At 34.6% G+C, this 14,740-nt stretch overlaps 1 protein-coding gene across 1 annotated transcript in view; it reads right to left on the bottom strand.

Annotated features, from left to right (window-relative positions):
- Nucleotides 1–2,247: 2,247 nt before the first annotated feature.
- PXDN (peroxidasin) overlaps nt 2,248–14,740 on the bottom strand; it is a 94,709-nt gene continuing 82,216 nt past the window's right edge. Inside the window, exons 20-23 of the mRNA XM_075707551.1 lie at nt 6,964–7,084; nt 4,357–4,492; nt 2,998–3,111; nt 2,248–2,370 (exon numbers count right to left, since the gene is read on the bottom strand). Coding sequence (XP_075563666.1) covers nt 2,248–2,370; nt 2,998–3,111; nt 4,357–4,492; nt 6,964–7,084 — 494 coding nt within the window. The remainder of the gene's footprint in view (nt 2,371–2,997; nt 3,112–4,356; nt 4,493–6,963; nt 7,085–14,740) is intronic.

A 14,740-nucleotide genomic window follows, 5' to 3' on the forward strand; every position in this document is an offset into this window, starting at 1 on the left:
ATAAAAGAATGCAAGTAGTAACCAGCTGGATGTATTACTGCCTTATTTAACTGTTTAGACAGTTAAATTATATTTGGTTTAGCTCTGCAATCCTTCCTCTTTGAGGAATTCCTGCTATAGGTCAATGGGAGTTCCATCTGAGTTGTAATTACAGGACGAGACGTGTGGTTTGGACTCTCAACAAAAGTCAACAAAATACCAGAGTATCAAAGAAATACAGAAATGACAGCCTCTAGGAACCATATGATACTCAAACATGCTTGCCACACACAATTTCTAAAGTATTAACATAGAAAATTACATAAATCAAAACATTGTATATAAAATCAATTAAAATATTCTTAAAAATATAAATTGTAGTTCCATGTGTACCTCTACCACACACCTTTAACACACCACTCACATGTACATATTGCTCCTACCATAGCATGAAACAAGTTTCTGTAGTAAGCTTTAAAGATACACCAAAGTTTGAATGTCTGTCACGGTATCAGTTTATCAAATTACAAATTATTAATGTTAGTAATCAGAGAAATTATGTGCCAAAATGTTATAGTGGAACTCATATTGCTGTGCTAGGTTAGTAATTAGACAGGTATTTGATCTACCATGCAATAATTAAGTATTCAGTCTGTTTGCATAATCCGACATGTTTGAGATAAGAATGTTTAATTTTGTGCAGATTTTTTTGATACCCAAATCTCTGTTCCCTAAATTTGAACAATAAACTCAGAAGTCAGTGAACTATATAACTAAAGAAGAGTTCTGGTTCTAGTTAGTCCTGACTTAGGACTTAAGGACAGAGCCATAAATTCTAACATATTAAGTATTCAGGGAGAGAATCAATTCTGAATAAACACAAAAAAGCTGTAAAATGAGGTATGATAGTTGTCCTTCACTGAATATAATATATAATTCCTGGTCAAAAATATGCAGTTTGTATTCTAAAAAGTACACAACTTTGAAATGCTAGAGTAGACATATACTCTATAACGTTAAACATTTATTAAATGGGAAATAAAGTCCATTGGCAGACTATTTTTAACATGAATGATAAAAATATTGAGGTAAAAATATATATGCATTAGATGAAACTGGAAAAAAACCTAAAAAATCAAATAACTTGTCAGAAAAAGTAGTCAATCCACAATTAATCATGATGCTTGATTTTGATTGTTCTTTTTTTCAACAAACAGTGCCACAATATTATCAGGAACATATGTCTATTGACAATATGCACAATGAATCAGTAGGTATCTTTGTATACAAAATGGCATGTGACTTCTTTTCACATTTTCATAACAGGGCCATACAAATACATGAGCTGATCTGAGATCAAGAGAAGCATGCTTTAAAACTGGACTGGATGGTCATGTTACAATGATTTAAAATAAATGAAACAAAAAAAAAGTCGCCAAGCAATTACATACATTTTGACAAAAAGGATTATGTTCATTTTAAGATTAATTGCTACTCTGTTATGTACGTTTTCGTAGAATGAGGAACACTGTCAATTACATCTGTAATATACATTCAGTTGCTTTTTGTATCTTCCGATTACATTTATTTATATTTCCTTACTAATTCTAGCTTTTTCAGTCTGAAAATTTTGATTAATTTTGCTCCTTGAATTAATGAAATCATGTTGAAATGTGTCATGTAGTTTTCTTTATTTCCTTGCTGGTCCAGATGCAGAAATGATAGTGTGATTCAAGAAAATTTCCACACATAGGTGGATTTGCAGAAACTGTCCCTCTATGGCATTGCTTTGGGCACAGTGACCTTGTGTTTTCCTTTTCCCTGCATTTACTAAATAATAATAAAGAGCTAAATATCAAGTCAGACTGGTACTGAAAAGGGATAGTAAACTTTTAATGTTGATAATTAAAGATAGGAAACAAAGTGTTAATTTTAGAGTAAGTCTTAAGCCCAGTCCTTTTGGGTACCTAAAACTACCTGACAGTGTTCTTTTAAAGTAGCACCAGTTTGAGTTTGTCTAACCTGAGAAGTTTAACACACAATTAACTTTGACCTGTTTGCTAATTTCCCTTTCGTTAATTTTTGCATTGTGATTACCTTCATGGGCAGAAAATAAAATGATACATTATGTTATACTGTTACAGCACCATTAGAATGTTGTAAATCTTGATTTATTGCTGTTGTTAAGACTGTAGTTACCTGTTTGTGCCATCAGCAGGCATTGATATGATTTGAGGAGTATGCACCCTAAATTCTTAAAAAGCAGACTTATGGCTTCTTTTTATTAATATTTTGTTTTAAGCAGACTGGACAGCAATCTCCTTTAACCTTCACAGGCGCTTCGCAGTCAGCTGGCAGGCATGATTCTACAAAACAGGTAATCTGACCAACCTGTGTCAGGGAAAAAAGTAACAAAACCAGAACATACTTAGCTACATTTTCCAAACAAGAAATACATTGTTCACACTGTTGAAGAACATATTCTCCTTCATCCTCTGTAAGATCTTGGCTACTAAGATTAACTCCACATAGTTTATTTCAGCATAAACTGATACCGAGAAGGCTCTTTGTATTATACCATCTTTAATGGAGCAGTATACCATTTTATCTAACGTTCAGGTATGAAACTCTGGGATACCAAGTACTGACATATTTATTTAACTACCTTTTTTAAAATTTCACCATGATAAAACAAAAATCTAGCACTAAGTTAGATGAGCTTTTATTGATTTTTATGCATTTTCAAGAAGTCTCTGACTTGGCAGTTAATTTTGCCAGTACAACTATACATCATTGAAAATGGAAATATAATAAAAGCATATAAAGGCTGGACTGAAAACTGCTGTCAAGGGCAGGGAGAGCTGAGCAATACAATTTTTTGCACCACATAACTGAAGATCCATAAAATAACAATTAGTAACTGTTACCCAGAAATTAGCAGGCACAAAACTGGAACTGCTGTTTTTGAAGCAGAACATAATATAATTTCTGTCTCAAAATGGATTTCCACGTACTTACTTTGCATTCACACACAGTACAAGGGTCCCTTTTCCAGGTTTCATTGCTGGAATATGATTTACCCTTTTCATCAGTGCAATCAGTTTTACTGAGGCGTGATTCAAGTTTTTTTATCTGAAAACATTAAAAAAAGTTAAGAACTGAACCAAAGAAAGATTTTTATTTGTGCAAGTTATTCTGTCTTTCCTCTTGTGCTACATAATTCATGATAAATACTTGTCTGGGTTTTTCTTCTCAGTAGGTAGTTTTCATAATGCTAAAAGATTGGAAACAGGTAATACTTGTGGAAACAGCCTTTCAAAAGGAAACTAGCAGAAGATACGTATCTCTTACCATTGGACTACACAACTGGAGCATACAAAGAGAAGCAAACTACGTGACATATATGGAAAGACAAATCTAAACTTTCAAAAATAGGTGAAATAAAAAAGATTAAATAAAAAAATAATTAAAAATGTTTGCTTGGATTTTTGACTATCTATTTTTTCCTTAATGATGAAAAAAAGGGGTTATATGATTAGTTTATCTTGCTGATTGTGTGCTTCTAGGGAACAGTAATTAGGAAGGCACATTTTTTCACAATCCGTCTGTCTTTTTTACATCCAAAAAAGACAGAAGAGCTGACTGAAATGTAATAAGTCTTAACTTAACACAGCATTTCCACTGTCAAAATGGGAGCATTGAAGAGGAGTACAACAATAATTAGGTAATACCATCAAAGATGGAATCAAGTTACTATGCAAATAAATATATGATTTCTATCTATAAATTACACGGAAAAGCTGCTCTGGAGGAACTTAATTATTCTAGGCAAACATTTTGGTCTACTTTGGATTTGTCTGTTCCCTATGGTATATATTTTTTAAAATTACTTCCAGTATGACTGAGTTACTTTGAATAAAGAGTTTATTTATGCCACATCGTAAAAGCCTTCTCTAAGTGATCTAGATCTTAACTGTGTTTACAGATGTAGTCTGGCATATTACTTCTTACGAAGTCTACATTTTAATCCTAGTTTTACATAGATACTATACACTTCAGATAGGAAAAAAGATTCTAACTCCACAGACAAATTTTTAGAGAAAGACTAATCCTATGTTTAGTATACAATGGTTACACAAGGCTTCAGGTTCAAAAGTCAAGTGGGTCTAATTGTAGAATATTTCAGTATTATTTCAAAAGAACATATAAATAAAGAATAATAACACACCATGTTCTGTGTTGTGTTTTGTTTGAGATACTATGTGGTGGTTTTTGGCTGCAGTGGATGTCTAAATACTAAAAACATAAGAGGAGTGATGTTAGGAAAACATTATAAATTAAATCTACAACTAGAAACTATCCATTATAGCACCATACCTGGTTTCTGAGGCTTGAAATAGTTTTTTGCATTTCCAAAACAAATTCTTTGAAGTCATTCACTGCGGGCATGTTTGTATTATTTTCATTAGATGCTGATGTGCCATTACGAAAATATTTACTCTGTTTCACAGAACTGCAACAAAAGAATGCCAAGTCAGGGTATTCATCTAACACATTTTTATTTGGCCAGATATTTTAGAACAATTAGCAAAAATGTAAAAGAGGAGCAACCAACAAACGTAGAAGTGTATGAACCACAACAGCACACAAGACCCACTGGTGCTGAAGACAGCCTCAGGTCAGGTGAGCTGTGGATTACTGTTAACATCACAAGGGAATAATGTACGTATTTCATGCAGGGGGACACACAAAGTTGTCATCAGTGACACTGTAGAGCATCACCTTAAATTCACTGGGAAATCTCGAGCCTCCAGTATGAAAGCAGACAAAAATGAGAGTCTTAAAAAATGTTACGCCCAAACATGAAATTAACGTTTCACATTCAGATTCATAGTTTCTCCCTCTATGTTCATTAGCAAAACATGTTATTTATAGAAATATGACTTTAAAAAAGTTGGGTTTCACAAATAAATGAGAAGTACTTTTAGATATGAACGTATTCCTGTGTCTCATTTTAACTAACATTTGAAATCAATACTGATTATCATACACAAAATCTAGTGTCTTTTTGTCTATAGCACTTTCCAGCTGATATCTGGTAAAAGATGTACAATACTAAATTGTGTTAATCAATTCAATCTGTTGATGGGAAACAGTTATCAAAGGAACTGTGCATAACTAATAATATATTATTTGGCGCCACTTAAAAAACATGTATTCAAACTCAAGGATAACACTAATTATTAGGTCACTAATTAGATTAAGATCCTTGAATCCATACAAGCATTCCTATTTTGTTAGCGTGTCTTCTCCAGAGCCAAGGGATACCCAAAGAACAAACTGGCAAAGAAATCCTCTCTAATATAATAGGGCTCACGATTTATAATCTTTCTGCATAAATTAAAACAGCACTTATTGGCAGGTGTTCAAGCTACTTAGTTTCCCATAGTTTTTCATCTAAATTAAAGAAAAAGAACTCTAAACAACATAACATGCCAAAATTCAAGTAAACCAGCTGCCGTTGTATAACAAAAAGTTTAATCTTCCCCACCTGCTCAAGTTATTGAAAATGAGAAAGAAAAAAAAGGAGGGAAAAATCTTCTAACCACAAATACAATTTAAATACAACAATGAGCATGAGAACTGATGAGAATGTTAAAGGACTGAGGTTGCTTTAACTTATTTATGCTATAAATAAAGTATTGTAAATTTACTATTTTGCAGTCCTGGTTAGTAATTGGACTGTTGTAGATTTTTGAGACTCATTTCTGAAACACAGTCAAACAGCAAGTTAATGAAAACAAGCTGCTTCTCAGATATAAGCATTCATTTTTTCTTGCTTTAATTTTTATTTACTTTAACCCTTCTACAGTTTTAGAATTATGGCACTAGCATCTTTAAAAAGTGAATTGCTGTTTTATAAATTTAAAAACTTCTAACAGTTCACTTGCAAAAACAGACAAAGCATCCTTCTTCGAGGATTACTTCAAAGGAACCTTTCTTTTTCTATGGTCTATAAGTAAGCTTATATTTAGCTGCTGTCTTCTCTTGTCTAAAATCCTAAACACCTGAATGGTCTGTTACTTCAGGACAGCTTCCTATCAATTAAGTGAAATATAATGGTGGTGTTTCTGCAGTGCTATAACATCTGCATGAGTATTGGAAACTGCTGAAATAAATTTACCTGTCTACATATCTGTCTAGCTCCTTTCCTTGCCAGAGTGGGTAGACTGACTGGTCATCTCAGTCAAGTAGATAATTTTATTTGCGAAAAGAGTACATGCTATAATTCAAAAGAGCCTCAAATTTGCTCATCATGAAGGATCTTCACAAGAAATTTTTGTTCTGAGCAGAACTCATTTCATTTCACTAATTCATAGGTAAGTTTTGATTCCCTGGAAATTGCAGGGACCCTGTGCAGTTGATCATTTGTGACTGACATTGTGATTTACTTCCTTGCTAGAGTATTTTGAGGATTAGGGAGTTATAAACAACATTAGCTGTAGCACTCCTGTTCTCCATTCCTGCTCTGACTATTTTGGTACTAGAAGCAATCTGTATGATTATCAGATTTTTATGCTAGTGCTATCAACACTTGGTTTTCTCCTATTTCTACAGGAGGACCTAGCAGCTCCAAGGAGGAAAAGAAATAATTTAGTTTGGTTACTGCAGGCACAGTAGGAATGTGGGATTCCAAATCCCCCAAATTATGCTTCATTACTGAGTTTTTTCATGAAAAGCACAGGAAGAACAAAAGCACTATACTGTGTCACTCACAAAGGGTCTTACATAAATTTGAGCTTGAAAGAAAAGTGGTTTACTCTTAGCAGATATGCAGAAGTGTCAGAATGAAATACATCAATCATAAACTTGAGAAAGCACACTGGAAAAAGTGGTATGCACTTACAAAGAAATCATTCAGTTTCATTCCATTTTGAAAACAAATGTTTTTTCACACTTTAAAAAGAAAAAAAAAAATCTCACCTTACTGTTCTGGACATTTTCATTTTCTTCAAGGGCTTGTCCTCCTGAAAGCTGTAATCAAGAGACCGTCTTCCCCGGAAGTGATATGAAAATGCATTAAACTGTCCTCTAGTTCTACAGTCTGAAATTAGACAAGAAATTACACATTATAAACTACAGCATAATTCAGCAGCTATAATATTAATATGGTTTTACAGTATCTTCTGCATTGGCAAAGGCAATTCATACATTCAGTCTGATCCCTCTGGAATCAGTCTGATGGCAGCTGAATATGTCTCAGCAACACAGCATTTAAGCCAGCTGGATGCAGAGAATTTGATTATTCACAGACCAGCTTTTTGGTATGAAACAAAGGAATAAAGATTATTTTCACAAATATATCAGTGCTACTTTAACTATTCTTTTCACTTCTGAAATTTCCATTCTCTTGGCTTTTAATTATTTTCTACTTTTGGAATGGGGTAGTTAATTATGGAGGAAAACAATGATAGAAAAAACAGCCTCTTGCTTCCTCATCTATTCCAAGCATTATTATTTGTTATTTTTGAAAGAGAATCTTTAATTAAATCCTGGAGAACATCTGCAGACACACTTCACTGGTTGACCAGCCCTACTTCCAAATCTGAGGGATTTGAAGTTATCATCAGTAACTTAGACCCTAAGACCCCACCGTAGAGCGAAAATCTCAAGCCTGAGAATAATCATGACAGAAATTTTCTAAAATCCTAAGAGGATGTATTCACAGGATGAAGTATGCCTTTCCTTCAGTTCACTTTTTTTAGCCTTCCAAACACAGTGAGTATTTTGAAGGAGTCCTATTTAAAAAATGAAAAGGAAAACAAAACAAAATTGTCACAGCATTTTGGAGAGGAGACAATGAGAAAATAGAAGTTTTCTCATTTCTGTTCACAGCAGCTTTAAAACAAAAAGTTATAAGGGGCCAAGATGCAGCAGGAACCAACAGCATGTTCAACTGTTAGAAGCAAAGAGTCTGCTAAGAATACAGAAGGGAAAGCTGAAATAGAGAATCCCATGGACATATCCCAGCTAAGTCTGGTATTACCAGAATGAGCCATGAAAGCAACTGAACAGAGGAAGAAGTCATTTTCCCTAATGTTTCTCTTAACTTGCACCAGAACAATTTATTCAGAAAGTCAATAACATTTTATAAAGTATTTTTCTGGAATTTAGTGGTAGGAAGACTGAATACGTAAAGTATTAACACAAATTATTTCCCAAGTTTAAAGTCAAGTAAAGAACCTCAAAACACTGTTGAACTGAACAACTTCAGAAACAAATGTAAAATTGCTCTGTGATTATACGACAATAAGTATCTTGGACCACTTTTAATTGGATTGGACTTTTACTTAAATTAGACTATTACAATTTCCCTGTTACGAAAAACTTAGTTTGTCCATGGCTTAATAACAACTAAGATAAGAAAAAAAAAAAAGACTGACAAAAAAAAAGTACTGATTGACTTTCAGTTCAAAAACAATACCTACAGATCATTCTTGAACACAATTTATCCACACAATTCTCCTTCCCTTTTCTTTCCTTGCAGCTTGTCCCATTCTTGAGTAAATTTATTACCTTCCTCCTATAATAACAGCGCCACCGAAGAACTAGATGATATTTACTGCCAACATATTGTTCATTCTTCTTGTGTGTTCTGCTGTTTCTCACACAATCTTCGTGCTGCCCACTCAGAAACTAAGCTCTTTCAGATGGGAACAGACCGCTGTGTCTGTAAGATGCTTAGCATGAAGGCATTTTTGATCACCCTTAGACACTTCTATATTTAGTATGGTGAGAAAAGAGGTCACACTCTGAAGGGCCACTGGAGAATGAACTAGCTTTGGTCAAAGGAATTTTTTTTTTTTTTTAAGCAAACTTGCTTAAAGTTTTCCTGAGTGTCACAGAAATTTTACTTTCTCTGGGAAGCAATCTGTGAAAGGTTTCTGCTACCCTCCTTTGTTTAGTAACTGCTAAGGTTGTCTCACATAATATAGATTTTTTTTTTTTTTGGTACAGTAACACAATGGCCCATTGTTTTTTTATTCCTAAGCTGGTTTTTATAAACAAAGGTCTGAAATCCTGGGAAGGTTCTATCACCTTAGACTGGCAGATATGAGAACCGTATGTTCAGTGGCAGCTTCAAGTACACAGACCTGACATTTCTGTAGTTTTTAAAGACTCAAATATCTCAGCTTGCCAAATGAACAACTCCTGTTCTTGGTTTCAGTTTCAGCTACAAGGAAGAGGATTGTCACTGCTGAAAGGTGCAGGACAGAATGCTCTACGCTATCTTTCTAGAAAGCCTAAACCAAGAAGTTTATATCTTCTTTTAAACGAAGAATACCTTAGCAGTTGTGGTAAAGGAGAAAAATGAGCCTAAAGGGCTTTTTTCAGCCTACCTAAAATTTCCCCAAATTAGGTATACCCAGTCCAATTAATTTTCTGCACAGAAGCTGAATGTTTAAGAGCAACCTAATAATTCCTTTTCTCTATGGACAACGTTTTTTTTCCAGAAGCTAGGTATTGTTACACTGCAAGTGTCAAGATAATCCATTTGTATATTGAAGCCATATTCACATCTTCAGAAAATCCCCTATTTCCCATAAGGTTTTAAAAATGCACCTATAATGTAAATTGGATAGAAAAAAGCCTGACATTTAAAAGTATTGAGCACTCTTCATTCCAAGTCAATCATGTCTCAAAATCTGGGTGAAGGAGAATTTATCTAACAGTAGATTAAACCAAAACAACTTGAGAGACTAAGGAAATGTGAAGAAAAGCACATATAATGTAACTATTGCATCTGTTTGATCATACTTGAGTTTTCTGAGATTAAAAGTATTGAATTAGGTTGCTGCTTCTGTTAGCATTTGTATGTATCTAAGAACTCCCAGTTGTGCCAGTGGGAGCAATAAAAGGGAGGAGAAACACAGAAAATGTCTGAAATGTCAAAAGATTTTTTGAGGAGATGTTTTGACAAAGCAGCTACTTAAAAATTACACAACATAAGAAAAAGACTTTTCACCCCAAATTAAGTCCTAACTCAAAATAGCTGGTTTTGTTAATTCTAAATAGGTCACATCCCTTCGCATTACGCTGCACCTCTTCATTTCTTCTGTTGAATAAGACTTTCTAACAAATGATAAATAAAATAGCAGCAAAAAACGTAATATGTTGGTCTAAAATCCAACAGTAATCTGCTCAGATTGGAGCAGATGCATTTTGCACAAACATTATTTAAACATTTGGACAAAAATAATGGCATAGAAGGTAGAAGATAAAGTGACAACCCAGACTGTCATCTCCCAGCTGACATACTCAGGAATTCTAATAATAAAGATGTTCTGTGTAGTTGACCATGAAACTCACAGACTGATGCTACCAAAACTAGAGGGCCCAGACATCGCTGGGAAAGCAAATATCCAGATAATTTACAGATTATGACTATATACATTGTTAATATATGGCTAATGATAGCCTAAGGACATTTAAAAACATATCATGTCTTCATGTTCTGAACAGGTTTTGGATGGCCTGCAGAAAGATAAAGGAGAACCATTAGGTTCTTGACACCAAACCAAAGCAAATCCAATCCAGCAGAAATATTGAACGGGACTAGTTAGAAAGTTTTGCAGATCAAAACCATGCATCTTTTGGAACATAAATATCAAAGATCAGTGAGAAAAAAAATTTCAGACAGACTGAAAATACACAGAAATTTGGAAATTTGAAGAGTAAGGACACTAAAAACTGACCTGCACATTAGACTGTGAAGGTACCAGTGTCTTAGAAAGGCAGTAACAGTCCACAGGGGAGAAGGAAAGGCTCCAACTGCCTAGTTTTGCACAAATCACCAAGACACCTCCATTAGGATGCTTTCCTACCCGTTTCCTTTACAGTCAATTGACATTGACACAGGAAGAGACTGCAGCCTGAATTGTCGTCTAGAGGCATCTCTTTCTCTAGTGCCTGCAAGCGGGACTTTGACAGGCTGGGATCTTAGATTTGGGGACACATTCAGGAGTTTGGGTTTGAACACAATGAATGACAGCCTACTGCTTGCCTGTTGCTTTTCACTAGGGATGGCAACTACTGGCATGAGACCCCTGGTAGCAAAAACAAAGTAACGTCATAGACTGTCTCCTTATTTTAAGTTTATGAATTAGAACTGTATTTTACTGATCATGGATGCCTGAAAAAGATAAAATATTCTTGGTTTGGACGAAATATAAATAAAAATACTGATTCAACAAACTTTGTAATCATATGGAATTGTTGGACTATATTAAATATACTTCTATTCAAAGAAAAAAGGATGCAATCCTTAAAACTACAGCATGGAACTTTATTTTAGTAGCCTGGCATAGTCTGAATTGTTATTAAGCTAGAAGACACTGTCTTTAAATGTAAACTTAAAAGTAAAAAGATACACTTGAAGGTACAAAGCAAAAATAAATATGATATTACAGAAGCAAAGAGAAAACCTGTTCAGGCATAAATTGCATCTTGAAGAGTTCTTGGTAAACAATTTCCATTGTCACAAAAGATCTTGCAGTCTCACACTGAGACTGCTGTTAACATTTTAAAATGTTAGTCCTCCACAGCACTTAGTGTTTAGCCCAGTGTTGCTTAGTATTTTCATTGAAGATGAAAGGGCATAACGAGAAGGGCATAGTAAGATACAATACTAGAAGGAAAAGCCAGGCAATTTTTAACTCGGAATAAAGCACAATCGTTGAAACAAATAGTTGATGGGTTTCTAGAAGCAATGCTTAAATCAAAGAGGTCAGTACAGAAGCAACAGATGGCATAATTGTTGGTCTGGTCTTAAAATTCAGGAGTTCATAAATATAGGTCTATCCTACTGGAAGATCATGTATAAATGCACACAGATTAAGAATGTGTCTTAACTCTTCTAATAAAATTCAGCGGGATTTAAACATGTTTTATCATGATTTGTATAAGGCTGTTTTCCTGAACTGAACAAAAAAGAACAGTATCTGATACAGGAGATACGTTGGTTGCTAACTGAGAACCAGTTAAGAAAAATCTTCTTCCTAAACCAGTTTACACTTATGAGGATGACTTGCATCTTGTCTGAATCACTTCCCCCTGGGTCATTGTTTGACATAAAACAAAAGGTAAAGAAATTTTTCATTTTGATTTACAAAAAAAGAAGTGTGAAACTTTCAAAGACTTACAATGGAAAACATTTCAAATTTACGTATTTGGAGTAAAAGCATGTTTCCATTTGAGTCAGTATGTCTTTGCACCTAATTTCTGGTCTTTTTTTACATAATTCATCTCACAAAAATATTTGGCATAACCATAGCAGTATGCTTATATTTGAGGGAAGAGTGGTGTATCATTTCTGTGTTTTGGGTTCAGAACTGAGATACAAAATCAGTAAGAGTCATCATGGAAGCATACAATGAGTACTTTAAAAATAAAAAGTCTTTTTTTGCACTAGAGAGCCTGAAAAAAGCACCAAAAGTTTCTTGTTTGGAAAATCTGAAGCTTGGATGCTCTTTACTCAAATAAAGAGCTGCAGTAAATCGGCAGTAATTCCTCACCATCTCTGACAAGACCAAGAAAGGTAGAAAGTGAAGGAAACGAGGAGAAAAACTTGTGTACCTCAGTGGAACCCCTTCTTTTTCCCACCATAAACTAGTTAATTCTATTGTATGATTCATTAACTGAAGTCTAAAAGTAATCTGGTATTGTTATTATAAAAAGGAATAATGCTCTGCTTTATAAGAAATAAATACTAGATTTACTCAAGAAATCTAAGAAGTAACTTTTTGTAACTAAGAAGTTTTTCTATTGTTCATATGGAAAAGTATTTTGACTTGAACAAAACAGGAAGGATAAAAAAAACAGATGTGTTTTTTAACCAAGCTGAAACAGCTGAACATATGGGTCACTGATTAAACATACATAAAGTGCAATGAGCAGTATTCTGTATTCTAAATTTTAACTTAGGATAATCTCAGTTATAAAATAATCAGAAATATTTTATATGTGGAGAATCGGGGTTTTTTTTTCTTTTAAATAATAAACAATAATATATTCAAAGAAACAAAAACCAGAATGTATTTAACTTAAAGTAAATGCTGTTCCTGAATGTATGCTGTGTATGCCCCCACCTCAGAGCAGTGGTGACTCCCTAGTGCCACAGAATGAAAGAAATTTTGTAAATAATTGCTTAAACCTGGATTCCCACAGAAAACATCACACCCATTCATCCACACAAGAAAGCAGTTCAAGCCATGCATACTTTGTTTTTTCTTCATTAACCTCTGCACAGACTTCAAAAGAGTTCAAAAGAAGGGGATACAGATAGGCAATTTTTTAAAGAACATTAGTTATTTACCCTTTCTTTTGCTTGGCAGTTGTCTAACTGTACTGCATCCAGTAGTACTCTGGTAGTAACATTCTTGAATGAAAATACAAGCTAAGCTGTTCAATGGCTGAATACTCTAAAGACTTTCCAAAGATAACATCTGCTCTGGAAGGCTCAGTGATAACATAACATTTAGAGAATCAACACATAAGTTCTCAGAAGAGCTTTACAATTTTTCCAAATTGATATAACTAATGTATTTGTGAAACTGTCTGCCAAGCTTCATGAACCATGGCAAAGTGAACTTATCCTGAACTGGTAGAATATGATTTCTTTGCTTATGGTAAAGCATTTGAAGAGTGATAATTGATTTTCTCTCAATGCTTCTGGCATATGTCAGGGTTATTTTGAAGAGATTGTGGAAGAATTTGCATTATAATTACACAATGTGTCAACCATCTCTAGAGTTTTATAAGGTATTATCATCTATTTTGGAATTGCAAACCTGGTAAATGTTACTTAAAAAATCTGAATAACCTAAAAAAATTTAAAAAACTGTCCTGGTTTCGGCTGGGATAGAGTTAATTTTCTTCCTAACAGCAGGCATAGTGCTGTGTTTTGGATTTAGTAGGAGAAGAATGTTGATAACAGGCTGATGTTTGTAGTTGTTGCTGAGTACTGCTTATGCTAGTCAAGGACTTTTTCAGCTTCCCATGCTCTGCCAGGCGCACAAGAAACTGGGAGGGGGCACAGCCAGAATAGTTGCTCCAAACTGACCAAAGGGCTATTCCATACCATATGACATCATGCTCAGTATATAAACTGGGGGGGGTTGGCCGGGGAGCAGCGATCGCTGCTCGGGAACTGTCTGGGTATCGGTCGGCGGGTGGTGAGCAATTGCATTGTGCATCACTTGCTTCGTGTATCATTATTATTATTATCATTATTATACTGTTACTATTAGCATTACTATTTTACTTTATTTCAATTATTAAACTGTTCTTATCTCAGCCCAGGAGTGTTTCTCACTCTTACTCCTCCAATTCTCTCCCCCATCCCATCGGGGTAGGGGGAGTGAGCGAGCGGCTGCGTGGTGCTTAGTTGCTGGCTGGGGCTAAACCACGACAGTCCTTTTTGGCGCCCAACGTGGGGCTCGAGATAACAACAGATTAATCAGAGTGTATTAAGGAGTCTGTTAACAGTTGCCGGTCATGATATTAGTTCTTCTGATCTGCACCATGTTCTTTTTTTTGCAGCACGCGTTAAAGCTTGCTGTCAGTTTGTGTAGTGTGCTATGCTCTGCAGTGATTCATGATCTTTTGCTTGGGAGGCTCCTTATCAAAACCCTGACCTTGAGCATTCTTTGGTATTTGGGTTTCATACAGAAGTCACTACTGTACTTCGGGTACTACCTCA

Source organism: Pelecanus crispus, chromosome 3 (assembly GCF_030463565.1).
Source record: "Pelecanus crispus isolate bPelCri1 chromosome 3, bPelCri1.pri, whole genome shotgun sequence".
NCBI classification, from domain to species: Eukaryota; Metazoa; Chordata; class Aves; order Pelecaniformes; family Pelecanidae; genus Pelecanus; species Pelecanus crispus.